We start from the raw sequence: 20,969 nt of genomic DNA, 5'->3' as shown, positions 1-20,969 counted from the left end.
ATTTGTGAGTTGGTCAATCACACACTAGCAAAATTTCTGTGGATTTATTGGATGAGTTTTCTACAGCAACATTTTAGAGGTAGCAAGAGACCAGTACTCTTGACCTGATTATCAGCAGTGATTCTTTATACATAAGAATCTGCAGATAAAAGATCCACCAGATGGCAGTGTACTAATGTTCGATTTAGTAGTGGTGGTGGTGGTGGTAGTAATGGCGGCATGTGGGGCAAGAAAGCAAGTGTATGAATTCAAGTAGCATCAGCCAAAATAAAAATAAAAAAATTTCATACATTCATTTCCTTTAAAAGTTTGTCTAGTTCCTCCTTGAATTTATTTAAGCTATCAATTTCCACAAGAGATGGAAGTTTGTTCCACCAATTAACCACCCACTAAAGGCAAATTTTCGCAGCTCATAAAAATGATCTGCGGAAATTTCTGCAAATATACCCCCTCAGGTTCGTAATCTGAGCAAGCGGAAGAAACCCATCAGAATTCAGTGTGCTAAACCCATTCAAGGCCTTATACACCTCAATGAGATCACCTCACAGGTGCCAAGTTTCCAGCCACTGCAATTTGCAGAACTTAAGTCTTTTTTGGTAAGAGGACACCTTTGTTCCCCTCACCAATCTTCTTGCCCTTCTCTGTATACACTCAAGCAACTCAATATCCTTCCTAAAATGAGGCTTCCAGACCTGCACGCAGTACTCAAGATGTGGCCAGATCACTGCCTTATACGAAGGGATAATCACCCATCTCTGCTGCCAAAATTCTTGTATATCAGGAGTGGCCAACTTAATTTGTGATGCCATCTACTTTTTTCCTTCAAATGGAAATTCCACCGCGATCTACCATCTCAAAAATTCCATTGCACAAATCGAGGGACTGTATATTTAAAATTTGTGATAGACCAAAATTAAATCTGTGATCGACTCGTTGGTCACCCCTGCTGTACATCATTGACAATATCCCACGACCAGCTCTGGCAGCCTGTCTGCATTGATCAGAAAAATTCACATCTGAATGAAAATCACTTCCAGGTCTTTTTCAGTTTTTACCAGCCAAAATGTAGTACAGGTCAACCATCGCTAATTCGGACATAATTTCAAATTTCCCGGGGTTGGCGCACTGACCTGCCGCTACTGTTTTGGTGGTGTTGGTTGCAGCATCAGCTGTCGGCACAAACTCGTGAACACTGGCAAGCCATTCCCACTTGTTTTTCTGCATTTATTATTATAACCTGCTCACATTTAGCCCCAGCCATGGTTCCAATGCATAAAGCAAGTTCCTCTCGTGGTGTAAAGCGGAAACACCGTAATTGTCCATAACAGGTCAAGTTGAACTACTGAAAAAAACTCAACAGTGGTGTCTGTGAGATGTTTAACTCTGCTTAATTGTAAATTCCAGAAATTTCTCTCAGTTCCTCTTATTTTAGTAATTTTCTTTTAGCCATTCCTTTTTACTTTTTTTTTTACTTTAGAACACACTTATAGAAACTTGTAGAAAAACACATGATGGATAATACAGCGAGTGCGAACGAACTTGTTTTCACAAAATCTATCAGTACTGACAAACTTATTGCAATGTTCGAGTTTATTTTATTGCAGCACTCACCGCACATGCAATAAACTAATCACAAACAACCTTCATATGTATGCCGAAATAGTATCACACGCATGTGGCCAACACGGTTTCTCAAGAAATAAATTAACCTTCTGGGCCACATATATGTAACATAAAAAAAACTTTATTTTAAGCAAAAAAACCTGACATTACAATATAAATATTGTAATGTCAGGTTTTTCTGGTTTTTCAGGTAATTCTAAAATAAATTTTAGAATTACCAAATTATTATTTTGTCCCCTGGAAAATTTTTTTCTTATAACTAGCTTGGCAGGCAACGTGTTAAAGGTAGGATGAGGTGGTTAGCTGTTTGGTAAACTGTATGTGCTAAAGTAACCACCAGTAATCTGGCAACCCACAGGTCCCAACGCTGCCGGATTTGTGACCATCAACCCGTACCGCAGTTAGTACACTTCTCTGGGGTTACTTCTACGAATATGCAGTATTTTTCATGTCAATGTTAAACTTCAGTTGCCACTTCTCAGCCCATCTGCCCAAATTTTTTAGATCCTGTTGCATTAGCACACTGCCATTAACAACCCTGCTAACCTTTGTATCATCTGCAAACTTTGATTTTAAGCCTGATATACCTTCAAAATCATTGATAAATATACAAAACAACAGGGGGCCAACACCAAACTCTGTGGGACTCCACTAATAACATTAGTTCAGTCCACAAAGACAGCATCCCCCGATTACCACTCTGTCTTCTCCCACTCAACCACCCTTTTATCCATTGTAGAAACTTACCCTTAATACCATACTGCTCCAATTTGTACAGTAGTTTTCAGTGTCAAAAGCTTTCCTGAAATCCAAGTATATCATATCAAAATTATTTTTTGCACCCGGTTCCTTTGTAACCACATCATAGTATCTAATCAATTGGTCAGACAAGACTTTCCCTTAACAAACCCATGCTGTGTCTGAATTATTATTGCAGTATTGTCTAGATCCTGCAATGCATCTTTAACTAGTGACTCCATTATTTTTCAAGGAATAGAAGTTAAACTAACTGGTCTGTAATTACTCATGTCACCCTTAGATCCCCTCCCCTTTGTGAATCAGGGTCCATTTGCACATCTCCAGTCAGTGGGGTCATGCCCTGAGTCCAAGGATGCTCTCATAATTATGGCTAATGGTTTGCTTACTTCCATTGCCACTTCCTTCAATATAACTGGTTGGAACCCAGCTGCCATTCGTATGTTTAACTTCAACAATTTCTCCTCCACTTTGCTGCTCTGTTATTACAAAATCATTAAGAACATGTTACAGTTTAATAAACTTCTAGCATTTTCCTCCCTTAATAACTCATGTGTGAATTAATGTAGATGCAAAATACTCATTGAGATTATCAGCTTTCTGAGCAGCATCAACAGTCGAACCATTGATATCAAGTGGACCAATGTGATTTCTTCCTTCGGGAGTTTTAAGCCTGATATGCATTCAATATCATTGATAAATATACAAAACAACAGGGGAGCCAACACCAAACACTGTGGGACTCCACTAATAACATTAGTCCAGTCCACAAATTAGTCCAGACTGCTTTCTTTCTTCAGGAGTTTATATAAATAAAGCTGTTGCTATTTTTTTTTTTTTTTTGTATGCTTTGCCAAAGATTTCTCGTAATCTACCTTTGCTTGCCTAATCTCCATTGTGACTTGATTACAGACCAGCTTACACCTGCCATAGGCTTCTGTGTCACCGGATAATTTATCTGCATCCCATGCATTTTTCTTCTCTGCCACGTCAATATTAGTAAAGCTAGAGGAAATCGAAGTCAATGGACCTGGCTGTGGATAGATGGCCAGACACCTGATAATCGAATTTGGTTTTCATTTTTTTTTTTCTGTATTCCAAACCAGCCTGTCATTTCCTTCCATTAGACACATGAGAAATATTTTTTTAAAAGAAGTTTTAAATTTAAAATTCATTATTTGTTAATATATAATGACAAAACACATTCTTCGATACGTTGAACTTTTAGTCTACTTAGTCTATTATCTCTTTTAGTGTTTACAGAACTGTAGTTTTTACTGCCTTAGTCTCTGCCACCCTGGTGCGGTACACCACTTAGTTGGTGCAGCTCTGCTTATATGTGTGACACTATGTCTCTTATAACCCAACAATATCTGCCTTTGATGTCTTGACCAGCACTTCAAATTCATCAAATTTATTTATTATACTTCTAGCATTGGTGTACATGCAAGTATACAGACACCTGTTCTTATTCTTAGTTGCCCCAACACAGCCCATGTATTTATTTATTTCTTTCATGATGACTCCCACAAGTCCCTGAACCCCTCAAGCACTCCATCCTGCAGCAGACTGCTGCTCATCCTAATAGAAGCAGTGCAAGAATCACCTTCACCTCTGCCTGTGGCTACTATTAACCTTTTAATCTGTGAATTCCCCTCCCCCAAGCAAGCAGTTTTCCCAACCCACATAATTATGCCTCGATAGCATCAGCAAACACTCTTACACGGCCCCTTCTATTTAAGTGTATCCCCTGTCTGTAGAAGCAGTCCCTCCTGTTCACAAGCATAGACCACGCTGAGAAAAATTCTACCCAATGAGCCTTGCACAATCCTTCATATACTCCTTTCTATTGTGTCTGGGCAGAATTGCAGACACCTTCAAATTTAACCTTGACTTTTTTTCAGCATTGACCTGTACTTGTTAAGTAAATCTTCAGATCTCCTGCTCTTAATGTCATTAGTGCCAACGTGTACAACAATATCACTTTTTGCCCTTAAAAGATGATAGCTGTTCTACATCATCGTTTGCCTCTGGCAGACATACCCTGGTCTTATTCTATCTATCCTTTTTACACAACACATTACCCATTTCCCTGACAATAGAGTCACCAAGAAAAACTAACTCCTGTGGGACCAGCACATTCTGCCCTTGAGATTGCCACTGTGTTGCCTGATTCACAAGAATGAGCTCCCAACTCTCAGCACTCCTGTGACTTTGCACCTGTTGCTCTGCTGCTCTAGTCTGGGGTATAATATTAAATTAACGATGAAAATTAATAAGATCAATAAATTTAATTAATTAATTATCAATACTACACTATCTAATAGATTCTTAACTGCAGTGATTTGTATTACACTATCTAGTTTTATGTTAGAGCTACTATTTAACACAATTAAAAATTTGAATTCCCTACCACTCACTCTGTAGTTAAAGATGTAATAACATCAAGGGTAATAGGACGGGGGTTTGCTTTCGTAAAGGAGATTATAGTGCTCACAGTTTTTAAATTCTATACAGTGGGAAAAACTAATGATGTTACGAAGAACAAATTCTAAATGAGAAGCATTCATGGAAAAATCATAGAAGCTACTAGGCTTTTCATACCAACTAAGAAATACTGTTCAAGGCTTAGACCTAAATTGATGCCAGATGAACTGTTGAAACAAATGGCAGAGAAGAAAAATGCATGGAATGCATAAAAATTATCAGATGATACAGAAGCCTGTGATAGAGATAAACTAATCTGCAATCAAGTCACAAAGGAGGTTAGGCAAATCAATGTAGATTATGAGAAGTCTGTGGCAAAGCGTTCCAAGAAATGCAGGAAAGGCTTCCCATGCTTATATTAACGGTAGGACAGAGTAGAATCACATTGGGTCACTTGACGTCAATGGTTTAATGTTGATTGCCTGAATAGGTAGTTTGCATCTACATTCACACACAAGGAATTATTTTGGGATGGGGACAGCCTCGTTACTTTGATAATCCTTGGATTATTGGAGTATTGAGGAGCTAAATAACATTGTGATAATTGAAAAAAAAGTGAAGAGAAATTGGTGAAGGTAAACATAAAAAAAAGGCACCTGGAATTGATGGGATCTATACAATTATATTAAGGAAGGCACAAAGGAGGTAAAGAAAAACCCTTAGCCATAATTATGAAAGCATCCTTGGATTCAGGGGTTGTCCCTGAATCCACGATATATATATGATTGAATATATACAAATGTATCACCCAATTCAAAAGAACAATTAAAAAGCAACATGAGAAATTTCCAGAAATGCCAGATCATCTAGACAGGAGTGCAGTTATAGTTATACTTCAGTCATAGCATGTGTTTGTTAAGAGGAGATCTTGTCTGACCAATATTAATGGATACTATGATGTAGTGACAAAGGAACTTGATGCCAAAAATAAATTTGATATTGTATACTTGGATTTCAGGAAAGTGTCTGATAATGTTGCACATAAGACATTTGTACAAATTGGGGCAGTGTGGCAATAAGGGAGATATATTGCTATGGATAAAAGGATGACTGAGCAGGAGAAGGAAGAGTGTTTATCAATGGAAATTGCTCTTCGTGAACTAATGTTATTAGTGGAGTCAAACTGTTTTTGTGTTCGCCCATTTTTGTTTTCTGCCCTTTTCAGACACTAATTTAAGTTTTAACTTAACGAAGACAGACTGCAGCCAGTGTATATCTTAAGGACAAAAAAATCATATGGAGATATTATGCAAAGTACACAAGATGTCACAGAAATTCTGTGAACAACAAATAATTTATTCAGTAACCCTGCGGTACATAGAATGGAAACAACAAAGTAATAAACATTGAAGATGGCTGTTGCAATGTAAAAAAATTGATGGTTACTAGTGTGTTATCCAATTTTCAGCGTGAAACTGTTTAATTTATTGGTTGTATAAGAGAACAAATCATATATATAAAAAAAAAAAAAAAAAAAACTTTTACTTTTGCATTTATTTATAAGCAATATACACTTTCAGCAATGTGACAGGTTTTCCTAAAGAAGCACCTTTTTTTTTTTTTTTTTTTTTTTAATATTCTCTGGTATCAGTACAATTATTAACAAAAAAACACACACACACACATCACTGTTAATAATTGAGCCTTAATGTGTCTTGGAAATATGGCAAACGGTTGCACAATCATATAAATACAAAATTTCTGCTTGGATGATCTCCACATGGTTCTAGATATATTTCTTTGAATTCCCACCAACAGTTCCATAGGACTTGGAAAACAGGCGAAAACACAAGTCTGTAACATCAAGCAAAATCTAGAGCTTGAAATGCAAAACAACATTTCATTTCTTTAATATGGGACTAGGACCTGATCATGACACCAGGTAAAACATGTACACATAAAAACAAGAAGTCTTTTACAACAGGAAGACAAACGGAGCAGATTGTCTTCATGCTTGTTGAAGATGGACAGTGAGGATGTCAGGTGCATCTAGCCTACATATGGCAGCTTCTGTACACAGCACACATATTTACATAGGGATATTAGGAGTCAGATTTAAGTTTCCAAGGAGTCTCTTAACTATCCTAAGGCTCTTCTTCCTCTTCCTCTGGGTTTTCTGAGTCAATAAATTCCACATGAGTAAAAGGAAAATGCCCAATCTTACCCCTAAGCTCCCCCTCCCACTGTCCATTAATGTTCATTTTAGTTACTTTAATGATATCACCAATCTGCAAAAGAACAATTAAAAATTAATGCTTATCTTAAATATACATCAAACTCAAAACAGAAATATATATATATATATACAAATGGTGAATTTTATAAATGCAAAAAATGGGAGAAAGGAGTGATCGTTTAACTATAAAGCAAAGTAAAACAGCTACTTTTATTTTTAATTTCTTTCCTTGCCTAGATATACCTTACAATTTTCAGAGTTCATTATTTATAAGAGATATTAAGTCAGCAGAGGAGATATACTATAAAACTCTGAAATAGAGAAAATAAACAAAATTGTGAAAAAGCGAATTAATTCTAAGAAAAGAATTCATATACAATCATACCAATACTTTAAGGAAGAAAAAGAAATATTAAAACAATTCTTTTCTTCCATAATTTTTAATGTATAAATCATTCACAAAGCCAAACTTAACCCAACTTATGCTTTTGAAACTTCAGGTAACACAGCTGTGTTACAACACCTGGGAGAAATAGAGTGGGCAAGCAAATCAGAATGTCTCATAATGGGGGATTGAACTTTCCAGATGTTGACTGGAATTTGTGGGTTGGTCACTCACACTAGCAAGACTATTGTGGATTTCTTTGATGACTATTTTCTACAGCAGCATATTAGAGAGGCAACAGGAGGGAAGCAATACTCTTGATCTGGTTATCAGCAGTGATTCATCACGAATTAAGAATCTGAAGATAAAAGACCCACTGAGTGGCAATGATCACACTGTACTAATGTGGAATTTAATTAAAGACAAAACACTGTCAAAGGTACAAGGAAAAGCTTTTGCTTTCATAAGGGTGACTACAGTGATCTTAGACAGTTTTTAAATTCTGCACAGTGGGACTGACTGATATTACCAACAGCAAATTCTAAATCAGAAGTATTCATGAAATAATCAAAGCTATTAGGCTTTTCATACTAACAAAGAAATACTATTCAAGGCGGTTCTACTATTCAACTAAATGGATGTCAGATGAACTATTGAGACACTTGGCACAGTAAAAAAGTACATCAAATGCACATAAATTATCTGGTGATACAGAAGCCTACGGCAGTTATACATTAGTCTGTAATCAAGTTATAAAGCAGGCAAGGCAAGCTAAGACAGATTATGAGAAGCCTCTGGCAAAGAAAAACAGCAAATACTTCCATTCTTATATTAACAGTAGAAGGAAGGGGTTGAATAACATTGGGCCACTAGCTAACTATGGATGAACAAATATACACCAAGTAGCTGTCGGAGTGATGTGCTCCTTTATCAAATTAGATAAGTCGTCTCTCCTTGAGGCTGTAACAGACATTCTCTCAGGTATGCCAAGCTGGGATGGTAATGTGGGAGTCTCAAACGTTGATGGAACTGATATTCAGATGACTCTCAAGTCAATTGGACCTAATTTCGGCAAAATTGGTTACGTCTGTGAGAGCAAAATCCTCTGCTTGCACCATCACGATGGTGGGACTGTTAGTAACCCTAAATATAAACAACCATGTGCAGCTCCTGAAATACGGCACTTAGCATACTGGAGGTGACCACCAAGGTGTGACCCACAATATGCAGGGGGTTGTGGTGCCGTGCCCACACAACATGGGGGAATGCCACCCCTGTGTCCAAACCAGTCTCCAGAGCAAAGCTCCGGCAATCCCCCCCCCCCACACACACACATCTCTTCCTTCATGTAGTATGATTGATGACTTTTGAAGTTATAATGGACATCACAGTGAGATCCAACTGGCCTTACATTTTGAGGATACAGCCCTCAAACAGTGTTCACAAGCCAGTCACAAGATAGTCCACAGTTTCAAACTATTGGTCTCTCTAGGAAGCTTCCAGATCAGCTAGTATATAAAATCTAGCTAGTATATAAAGCCTGTACTCTACAAGATAGTGACTGGAGGGAGTCCCAGTAGTGTGTATGCAGGGGGGAGGGCATTGTCTAGGCCACATTATGTCAAGGAGTTGGGTATATTGTTACCATTAACATTAGTAGAGGCATACAATGCAAGAAAGCAAGCTTATGCAGCATCAGCCAAAAAAAACCCCCTTCCTATTTCATCCAACCATTCACTCCAAAAGTTTGTCCAGTTCCTTGAATTTATTTAAGCTATCAACTTCCAACATCAAATGGAAGTTTGTTGCAGCAATCAACTACCTGCTAGCTAAAGGCAAATTTCCATACACATGTTCAACAACTGTTTTTCCTCAATTTGAGTTTATGTCCTCTCAGATTTGTAATCTGAGCAAGAGGAAAATCCCATCAGCATTGAGCCTGCTCAATCTATTCAAGGCCTTATAAACCTCAATCAGATCACTTCACAGGTGCCTAGTCTTCAGATACTGCAATTTTCAGAACATAAGCCTTTCTTGGTAAGAGGACACCTTCATTGCCCTCAACCAATCTTGTTGAGGTTCTCTGTATTTTTTTCCCCCCTACATCCTTTCTAAAATGAGGCCTTCAGACCTGTATGCAGTACTAAAGAATAATCATCTCTTTCCTACTAGCAAAATTTCTGTATATCATTGACAAGACCCTATGACCTGCTCTGGCCACCTGTCTGCATTGCTCAGAAAACTTCATATCTGACTGCACAATTACCCCCAGGTCTTTTTCATTCTCTACCACCCTGAGTGTAGTACAGTACAGTTGGTACATTTCTCTGAGGTTACTTCAACCAATATACATTCACATATGGGCTGAGAGGTGGCAACTTCAGTTGCCACCTCTCAGCCCATCTGTCTAACTTTTCTAGATAATGTTGGGAACGAGAGTAGCCTTGTTCAGGTGAAGTTTTTACGGCTCCGGCAAATAGAGAAGCTTTTTTAAAATTTTTTCTGTTTCATTAACTTCATCATCATGAACTTTATCCGGCATACTTCTTTTAAGACCTGTTTTGTTGTAGCTCTTGGATGTGGTCTTGATCTCACCATTGTTGTCTTGGTCGACCAACATCTCTCTTGCCCGTAGGTTTGTAGTTAAAGGCTAATTTTGGGATCCGGTTTGGGTTCATTCTTTCTATGTGGCTGATCCATTTTTCTTGTTTTTATTTCATTTATTACGTTATCTACTTTTAATTTCTTGCGGATATCTAAATTTCTTTGGTGGTCTAGTCTTGCAAAACCTAATAATGGTCTTAAAAATCTCATTTGTGCTGCTTCTAGTTTGTGTGCATCTTTCTTATTTATGACCCCAGTCACACAGATGTAGAAGAGGGCTGGTTTTGAAGTGATGTTGTGCAGTCGTAATTTTGTTTCAGTTGTCATTGGTTTCCCGAAGTGGCGTTTAATCATTCCATTCATTTTATTATATTTTTGTAGTTTAGTGTGGATGTCTTTCCCTTCACTTGATATTAAATTTCCCAAATAAGTGAAGTCATACATTTGTTCTATTATTTTATCATCAATAACAATTTTGACTGTTTGTATGTTTTTTCCACATAATCCCATTGATTTTGTTTTTGAGGTGGAGACTTTCATCTTGTACTTTTTACCTATTTTATTCACTTCATTTGCTGCTATCTGTAGTTCATCTTTGGATTTTGCAATTATAACTTGATCATCAGCATATAATATAGTTTGGATTTTATTCCTGTTGTTCAACTGTATTCCGTTGTTAATTGTTTGTTTCCATTCTTTAAGAATTTTATTGATGTAGATCTTAAATAAATTTGGTGATAGTCCACATCCTTGTTTAACTCCTTTATTGTGTTAATTGGTTCTCATAGTTGGCCATTAGAATCTTTTATACAGACTTTTGAGTTTTTATATAGGCTTTGCATTGTTTTCCGGAGTTGGGTTGGGATATTTTCTTCACGTAGAATCTGCCAAAGTTTTTCCCAGTTTACATTGTCATACGCTTTTTCATAATCAATAAACATCAGAAATGTTGGTAGATTGAATTCTCTTCTTTTCTGCAAAATTTGTTGTAATGAGAAAATGGCTTATATGCAAAAAGATCTAAACCTCCCAAACACTTCCTAGTTGATTTCACAAATATACGTGGTCTCAATTCTAATCTTAATGATGTCCATTTCCACTTGCAGTTTGCCAAACCCCATGTACTGTTTCTGACAGAATCTCAGTTATCAGTTGATTCAACGACTGGTCATCTCAGTTGCCCAAATTATTCGTAGTATGATTCCTTTCGCCTCAAAGGTGGTACATGTGCATATGTCCGTTCCAATATTCCCTGTCACAGACTTGGTAATTTGGAATCTCTTCGTTTCAATCTTCTCTGGCTTAAAATCAGTCTACCTCATTGTGTCAAATTCATCTGTTGTCTCTACCATTCTCCCAACTCCATTAATCACTTGGAGCTCTTTGACTTCCTCTCTTTGCAACTTGACTTTCTCCAATCCAACTTTCCTAACAGTTAGGTAATTTTCCTTGGTGATTTTAATGTTCAACTCCAGCTGGCTTCCGTTTTTTAGTCACACCGACCCAGCTGATTGAGATGCTGAGGCTTTTGCAATTACTAATGATCTTGCACAGATTGTTCATTTACCTACAAGAATACCGGACAATCCTAACCATGCAGCCTGATCTTTTTCTCACAAACAACCCTTCTAAGTACACAGTCGAAGTGAGTGGTGCTTTAGGCACCTCAGATCACAACTTGGTGATTATCTCTTCTCCAATTGAGCATTTAACTCATGGCTATTCCCAACCTCATATTGTTTGGCATTACAAGAATGCAAAATGGGATGACCTGCACAATTTCTTTTCTTCTTTTCCTTAGTCGGATTACAGTTTCAAAACTTCTGATATCAACATTTGCTCACATCGTGTCAGTGAAATTATTCTTGTAGGAATGGAATCCTTTATTCCACACGCCACTTTAAAATCTCGTCCTTTATCTAAACGTTAGTTTTCCAATAAATGTGCTAAGACTGTTCAAAAGAAGAACGTTGCATATTGTAATTGGCCTCTTTCCAAATCTTCAGATTCATTTTCTGCCTACACCAAAGGTCCCAACAATTGTAAAGCAGTTATTAATCAGTCCAAACTAGATTTTGAACAGGCTAAGATAGAAAACTTGCTTCTTGCCCTAATGGTAGCCGAGCATTCTGGTCTCTTGCCAAAGCTATTGGCAGCAACTTTTGCCCATCTCTGCTCCCACCTCTTTCCAAACCAGAGGGTTCTGTTGTCACTTCAGCCAAGGATAAAGCTGACCTGCTAGCATCCCATTTTATTTCCAACTCCTGTATCAATGATCTTGGTAAAACACCTCCCACCATTCCCAACCTGCTCCATTTAATTCCTCCTGTGGCCTTCCGTCAAAAGGATGTCAGAAGGATTTTGACGAATCTCTATGCTAAGAAAGCTGCAGGTCCTGATGATATTTCTCCACTTGTTCTCAAAACCTGTGCTCCTGAACTTACTCCTCTTTGCCATCTTTTTCACTTTCTTATTCCAAAGGTGTTTTTTCTTCTGCTTGGAAATTTGCTCATATCCAGCCAGTTCCTAAAATGGGTGACAAATCCCTCACATCCAATTATCGTTCCATTGTAATTACTTCTACTCTTTCTAAAGTAATGGAGAAATCAATTAACCGCCAACTCTTAAACTACCTAGAAACCTTCTGTCTGATCAATGATCGCCAGTATGGATTCCGTCAGTGTCGATCCACTGGTGATATTCTGGCCTATGTTACCCATTTATGGACTAATTCAATGGAAAAGTTTGCTCAAACACAAGCAGTTGCGCTTGACAACTCAAAGACTTTCGATCATGTTTGGCATAAAGGTCTTCTAAACAAGCTTCCATCTTATGGTTTTTCAACTGTTTTTTTTTTGTAATTGGCTATCCAGTTTTCTCTCTGATTGCTCATTGAGGTTGATGGTGGATGGCTCTCTGTCTTCTAACTTTTCCAATAATGCTGGTGTTCCCCAAGGTTCAGTTCTTTCCCCCACTCTTTTCCTCTTGTATATTTATGACCTTCTTCCATTGACTGGAAATCATATCCATAGTTTTGCCAATGACAGCACATTGCCTTCCACTTTCCATTTTGAGAAACCTTTCCCTGCTCAATCAACTTCAACTTCTCGAATATCCGTTACCAATTCCTTAAATGCCAATCTCCAGGTAATTCTACAGTGGGGCAAAGACAACTTAGTTGATTTCAATCCTTCTAAAACTCAGTCTTGTCTTATATCTCGCAAAAAGGATTCTTCTGCTCCTATGCTTATCTTTAGAGACACTGCAATTTCTAGGCAAAATGATATATCTCTTTTGATGATTACCCTGATTTCTAATCTCTCTTGGCACAAGCACATTAAAAAATATTGCTTCCTCTGTATCTAAAAAACTTTGTTTTCTCTTTCGCTGTCGACGTTACTTTTTTTTCAAACAGCTGTTCACTCTGTACAAATCGCAAATCCGCCCTACCATGGAATATTGTTCCCACATCTGGGGAGGTGCCCCCCAAAACCTCTCTCAGGCTTCTAGATTCCATTCAGTAGAGGGCAGTTAGGTTAATTAATGACTCCTCTCTAACAGAGTCTCTCCACTCGCTGTCTCACAGATGTACTGTTTCTGCTGCATGCCTTTTCTACAGATACTTCCATGGGCACTGTTCTTCTGAATTGGCTTCTATAATTCCCATTTTCTCTCTCTTTCAAAACAGTCCGAACCCGTGCTATCACCAGCCAACGTCCATTTACTGTCCAACTTCAAACTCACAGAACCAACTTTTCATCTTCCTCGTTTATTCATTCAACTGCCGTTTTCTGGAACAACCTTCCTTCGTATGTATTTCCTGAAAATTACAGTCTACAGAAGTTCAAGTCTAATGTCAACAAATATCTTCTTTCATCTTATCAACCTCCAACCCAAGCACGGTACTAAGTACTATAAGTTCTAATACCTCTCGTGTTTGGGGTTTTCATAAAAAAAAAAAAAAATTCTATTGTGCTTCTCCATTTTCTGAACCCACATTGTTCTTCTTCTAAGAATTTTTCACTGTATTTATTCAGTTTATTCTTTAGTATATTAGAGTATAGCTTTGTCGCAGTTGACAGCAGTGTTATCCCTCTATAGTTGTTAGGGTTATTTCTGGAGCCTTTTTTGTGTAAATTGATTACTATTCCTGTTTTCCAATCTTTGGATATCTGTTGCTTATACCATACAATGTTAAATAATCTTAGTAGTGCATTTTTAAAAATGTTCTTATCTATATTTAGCTGCTTTATTGACTTAATTGTTATATTAAATTATTTTCTATAAGTAGCTTATAGACCTAGTAAAGATCCTTGGTTTATTCTGAATTTAGGTAGCGAGATTTTGGAAGTTAATTAATACTTAGTGTCCGTCGATTTAACGAAAGTAACTTGCTGCCATTGTTATATGATACAATGTTATATCCCGTACTAGATAGTGTTAGCTTAGTATAGTATAGTATAGTACATAACGTTATCAATTAATCAGTAAAATTTATTAATCTTGTTAAATTTCATTGTCAATTAAATTGACTATGAAATTTAAAACTAAATACATATAATGACTTAGATTTTACAAACGTAACATTATTAATTAATGTTACATTTGTAACTTGATACGGAAGTTATATAACGAAAATCGGAGATAATACTCGATACTGAAAAAAAAATATATATATATATATATAGTGTTATAACAGCATTGGGATATAAGTTTAGGGTTATAATTTTGTACTGAAATTGAAATTTTATTGAAATTGAATCAAAATCATGACTCAGACCAGAGCAGCAAAGCAAAAGGCTCAAGCTAATGGGAGTGCTGTGGCTCAGGGGAGAACTGAGCGGGGGGTGAGTTGCCCCCTGAATCACAGCCTTTTCAAATGCACTGCTTGTTTGATGTTTGTGGAGCAATCAGGTACAGGACATGATATTGCCAAGGGGAATGTTTTTGTGTGTGCACGATGTAAGGAGTGTGAGGAAATCAGGCGAAAACGTAACATTGTTATGGGCCTATATGAGAGCTTGAAGGACAGGGTGAATGCCCTCGAAGGATCTAAATTGAGGGCCCATCAAGCTCTCAGCTGCCCACATCAACACCAGAGCTTGCACCTGATCATCACGCAACACAGCGGCAACCCCCCAAGGCAGAATGTGCTGGTCCCACAGAAACTAGTAGTTGTCGGAGACTATTGTCAGGGAAATGGGAAACATGCTTTGTAAAAAGGATAGGTGGAACAGGGCCAGGGTATGTCTGTCAGGGACAAAGGTTGATGATGTTGTAGAGCAGATATCATCTTTTAAGGGCACAAAAGGTGATATCATTGTACACATTGGCACTAATGACATTAAGAGTAGGAGACCGGCAGAATTACTTAACAAGTACAAGTAAAAGACATAAATTAGGGTTGAATTTGAAAGTGTCTGCAATTCTGCCCAGGCACGATAGGAGGGACTATATGATGAGAGCCTTGTCGATCAATTCGGCCCTGGAAAGACTGTGCAAGGCTCAAGGGGTAGAATTTTTTTCAGCCTGGACAGTACTTGTTAACAGGAGAAACTGCTTCTACAGGGATGGGATACACTTAAATAGAAAGGGTGCAAGAATATTTGCTGATGCTATCGAGGCAGTGTTAGGTGGGTAAGAAAACTGCTAGCTTTGGGGGGGGGGATACACAGACTAATATATTAACAGTAGCCACCGGCAGAGGTGAAAGTTATTCTTGCACTGCTTCTATTGGAATGAGCAGCAGCCTGGAAAACAGAAGGCAGGTTATTTCAGAGACTACTGGGAGTCATTGCGGTACAAGTAAACACATGGGCTCTGTTAAGGTAGTTAAGAATAGGAACAGGTGCATGTATACTTGCGTATACACCAATGCTAGGAGTTTGGTAAATAAATTTCATGAATATGAGGTGTTGGGCAAAACATCGAAGGCAGATTGATTTGGTAGTTGTTGGCGCATCGGCTTCTGTGGCCATATTGCACCTCCCAAGGTTTTTGCAGTACTTTGATCCAAGCCCGAGGCGGGAATCTCGAAGGCAGATATTGTTGGGATATCAGAGACAGTGTGTACAAGCAGGATAGACAGGACGGGAAGGGAGAAGGGGTTATGCTATTAGTTAAGAAACACAAAATCCAAGGTAGTGCACAGCCAGTCAACATCACTGGACAGTGCAGTGTCGAGTCAGTTTGGTGTGACATAAGCACTGCGAGATCAAAATTGAGAATAGGAGTGTGTTATAGGCCTAATGACTCTGATGAGTATAATAAAAAAACTGTGGGCCAGTAGATCAGAGTCTTATAATATGGGATTTTAATTTCTCGGATATTAACTGTAATTTGTGGGTTGGTCACTCACACACTAATAAGGCTTTTGTGGATTTATTGGTTGATTGTTTTCTACATCAGCATGTTCGGGAAGCAACTAGAGGAAGTAATACTCTTGATATGATTATCAGTAGTGATTCTTCATGCATTAAGAATCAGCAGAGAAAGGAACTACTAGATGGCAGTGATCACAGTGTGCTAAAGTGGGATTTACTCAGGGAAGGGTTTTTGCTTTCGTAAAGGAGACTACGGTGGTCTGAGACGGTATTTAAATTCTATATGGTGGGATCAACTCATGATGTTACCAACAGCAAATTCAAAATGGGAGGCATTCAAAAAATTAATCTTGGAAGCTACTAGGCTTTACATACTGACTAAGAAATATTGTTCAAGGTTTAGGCCTAAATGGATGTCAGATGAACTAATGAGACATGTAGCAGAGAAGAAAAATGCATGGGATACATATACATTAATAGGTGACATGGAAGCCTATGATAGATATAAGCTTGTCTGTAACCAAGTCACAAAGGAGATTAGGCAGGCAAAGGTGGATTATGAGAAATCTTTGGCAAAGGTTGCAAAGAAAAACAGCAAAGAGTTCTTTACCTATGTAAACTCTAGAAGAAAAGGGATGAATCAGATTGGTTCACTGGATATTGATGGTTCAACTGTTGATGATCCTGCTCAGGTGGCTAACAAACTAAATGAATATTTTGCCTCTACATTCACACATGAGGAATTATTCAGGGAGGGGAATGCCAGAGGTGAATTAAACTCTGGTAATATCTGATACCTTTGATATATAGCAACAGAATTCCAGAGATATTTTATTTTTCTTGATTATGATTTCACTTATTTTTTAATTATTTTAAATTATGATTTCACTTATTTTCTGTGTTTTGAAACTTTTCCTAATTCACTATTAACAAAGCCATCTTTTTAATGTAATTCATCATATAAAATAGAAACATTCAATGGGACATGATGGTATTTCCACACGAATTTTGGAACCTTTTCTGCATTTGCTTGCTCCTCGCACATTATCTGTTTAACTTATCATTGAGTTCAGGAATTTATTCTTCTGCTTTTAAAACTTGTTTTACCATTCCAATAAACAAGGATCACATGACTTACGTAACTCCTTAGCAAAGGTGTTGAACACAACTGGTTCTCAAAGGTAAAGCTTCAGAAATCATTTTATTTCAATTCACCAGCATAGATTTAGATCTAGAGGATCAGCTATATCATATTTGTTAACAGTCTGGCAATGTCACCAAATCTACGGATCCCAGATGTTCCACAGATGTGATATATAGATCTTTCCTGCACCTCTGATTCTGTGGTTCACTCTTTACTTGCTAAAAACTTCAAGTTTATGGTTTTCAAGAGTCACTAATACAATGGTTTTGCTATTGTCTAATTATTAATGGAGTGTCCTCTCATATTACATTAAAATTTGTCTCAAGGATCTTCACTGGGTTTTCTGCTATTCTCTATATGCCTTAATGAGCTATTGTGTCATTAATTTTGGTAACATTTAATCCTCAGCTTATGCAGATGATTTTAAATTTTTTTGTCAAGTCAGCAAGGCAAATGATTTTTGTGAATTACAAACAATACTGAATAGCTTTTATTCTTGGGCTTGTATTAATAATTTAATATAAATATAACACAATGTTTCACGATGATGTATACTGACCCTTGTATACTTCACATGGAACATGAATACATTTTTAATGGATGTAAGCTAGAGTATCATTCTATAAATATCTGGGAATTGCTTTTTCCTCTAATTGCAGCTTCTCAGTTCACATTAAAATGTTACTGCTAGTGGAAATCATGGCTTAGGTTAACTGAAATCCCTAAGTTCATCATCATTACACAGAACACTTTGCATTGCATTATTTCTCCCCATTGTAGAATCCATCTCTTATATCTGGTCCTCAAGTATTTGCTATGGACAACATATGCCTGATGCCATAAAATCTATGCTTAGATTAGATGTCGAAATTAATATTTTAAAAATACAATGAATCTTATTAAAATATGAATGTTGCAGCAGTATCTTAATAAGATACTGTTGCAACTTTTGGCCGGATGGCACACTTTTTCAGGTCTTTGATTTATTCATAAAATCTTACATGATAAGGTTCACTATACAGACCTGTTAACTTATTTTAAGTTTCATATCCCAACCAAATGGAGTAAGAGAGTATCTCCATGCGGGCGAAGATTTTATGCCTCCAGCTAACAGACGTTTTTCTTACATTTTTGCCATTTTATTGACTTAATTGGCATATTAATTTATTTTCTAGAAGTAGCTCTATATTCCTAGTTACTCAACTTAGTTTATTTTGAATTTAGATAGAGATTTTGTAGGTTATTACTTAGTATTGCTAGAATGTTTCAAAACTTGCCGCCATCATTGTAGTATATTAGATTGATATGGAATAGTGTAAAATGTATATCTCGAACTTGATAGCATAAGGTATAACATAAAACTGTATTAGGAATCTGGTAGTTTAGTATAATATTGTCAATTAACCAATTAAATTCATAAATATTATTAATTTTTAGTTAATTAAATTGTATTTAAACAGAAATCATGCCCGGACTAGAGCAGCAAAGCAATGTGCACAAAGTAGCAAAAGTGCTGGGGTTAGGGGGAAAACCAAATGGGGCAATGAGCATCTGAAGAGTCAGGAAGATGCCCTGAAGTAATTAAAATGTGGGGGCATCAAGCTCTCAACTGCCCAAATCAACACCAGAGCTCATTCTTTTGCAACAGGCAACACAGAGGCAATCTTCAGCGCAAAATGCCCTAGTCCCACAGGAGCTAGTTACTATAAGTGACTCAATTGTCAGGGAAATGGGAAATATATTGTGCAAAAAGGATAGGTGGAATAGGACCAGGGAATGTCTGCCTGGAACAAATGTTGATGACACTGTAGAGACGATATCTTTTAAGGGCACAAAAGGTGATATCATTGTACACATTAGCACTAATGATATTAAATGTAGGAGACCTGTGGATTTACTCAACAAGTACAGGTCAATGTTGAAAAAAAGTCGAGAGTTAGGGTTAAATTTAAAAGTTTCTGCAATTCTGCAGACACATAATAGAAGGGAGTATATGATGAGAGCCTTGTCATCTCAATCAATTTGGCCCTGGAGAGATTGTGCAAGGCTCAAGGGGTAGAATTTTTCTCAGCATGGTCTGTACTTATTAGCAGGAGAGATTGCTTCTACAGTGATGGCATACACTTAAATAGAAAGGGTGCAAGAATATTTGCTGATGCTATCGAGGCAAAGTTAGGTGGATCGGAAAACTGCTAGCTTGGGCAGATTTGCAGACTATTAGATTAACAGTAGCGGCAGACAGAGGTGGAAGTGATTCTTGCAGTGCTTCTATTGTAATAAGTAGCAGCCCGGAAAGAAGTTGCTGAGGATTTCAGGAACTGCTGGGAGTCGTGAAACAAGTAAATACATGGGCTGTGTTAGAATAACTAAGAGTAAGAACAGATGCATGAATACTTGCATGTATACCAATGCTAGGAGTAGAGTTTATAAATTTGATGAAATTTAAGTGCTGGTCAAGGCATCAAAGGTGGATATTGCTGGGATATCAGAGATGTGGAGTTCACACAGATATAAGGAATGCAGAATTGTAATTTAGGGAGTATAATCTGTACAGAGAGGATAGATGGGATAGAGGGGGAGGAGGGGTTATGCTGTTAGTTAAGAAACAAAATCTAAGGAAGTGCATCTAGTTGATATAGTTGGACAGTGCAATGTTGAGTCAGTTTGGTGTGATATAAGCACTGGGAAAGCAACAATGAGAGTAGGAGTGTGTTATAAGCCTAATGACACTATTGAGTACAACAAACAATTGCACAGAGAAACAGAGTGGGCCAGAAAATCAGAATGTCTAATAATAGGGGTGTTTAACTTCCCAAATATTGACTGGAACTTGTGAGTTGGTCACTCGCACACTAGCAAGAGTTTTGTGGATCTATTGGATGATTGTTTTCTGCAGCAGCATGTTCAAGAGGCAAACAAAGAGAGTAACACACTTGATCTGGTTATCAGCAGTAATCATGCATTAAGGATTTGCAGATAGAGGAACCCGGGGGTGGAAGTGGTCATAATGTACTGATATGGGATTTACTTAAAGATATTACTACCATCAGAGGTAAAGGGAAGGGTATTTGCTTTCGTAAAGGTGACTACAGTGGTCTCAGAGATTTTTTAAATTCTATACAGTGGGACCAACCGATGATGTTACCAAAAGAAAATTCTAAATGGGAAGCATTCAAGGAATTAATCTTGGAGTTTACGAAGATTAACCAGTAAGATCAAGGATGAAGTTCTGTCTTGTTTATACAGGGTGATTCACTACCAGTGCGACAAACTTGCAGGAAGTGCAGGAGGCACAGAGACGAATCAGAATCACATAGCATTGCAGGGTCCGAAATGTCTTCGTCACGCAGTAGAGGATGCTGAACGGGAGGTCGCGTGAACAGCGATCCCGCTGGAAGTCAGCATTTGTGAACCAAGTAGCAAATGTCCTCCGGAGTGGATAATCCGCAGGCTCCAATGATTCGATGCGTT

At 37.5% G+C, this 20,969-nt stretch overlaps 1 protein-coding gene across 1 annotated transcript in view; it reads right to left on the bottom strand.

Moving 5' to 3' along the window:
* Nucleotides 1-6,469: 6,469 nt before the first annotated feature.
* Nucleotides 6,470-20,969, bottom strand: part of LOC150077365 (adapter molecule Crk-like) — a 265,034-nt gene continuing 250,534 nt past the window's right edge. Inside the window, exon 8 of the mRNA XM_090386693.1 lies at nt 6,470-7,094. Within this exon, the coding sequence (XP_090242819.1) occupies nt 6,951-7,094 (144 nt within the window). The 3' untranslated portion in view covers nt 6,470-6,950. The remainder of the gene's footprint in view (nt 7,095-20,969) is intronic.

Source organism: Mastigoproctus giganteus, chromosome 12, assembly GCF_048544385.1.
Source record: "Mastigoproctus giganteus isolate SK-2022 chromosome 12, ASM4854438v1, whole genome shotgun sequence".
NCBI classification, from domain to species: Eukaryota; Metazoa; Arthropoda; class Arachnida; order Uropygi; family Thelyphonidae; genus Mastigoproctus; species Mastigoproctus giganteus.
The sequence above is the reverse complement of the archived record's forward strand: the minus strand, read 5'-3'. Positions and strand labels throughout refer to the sequence as shown.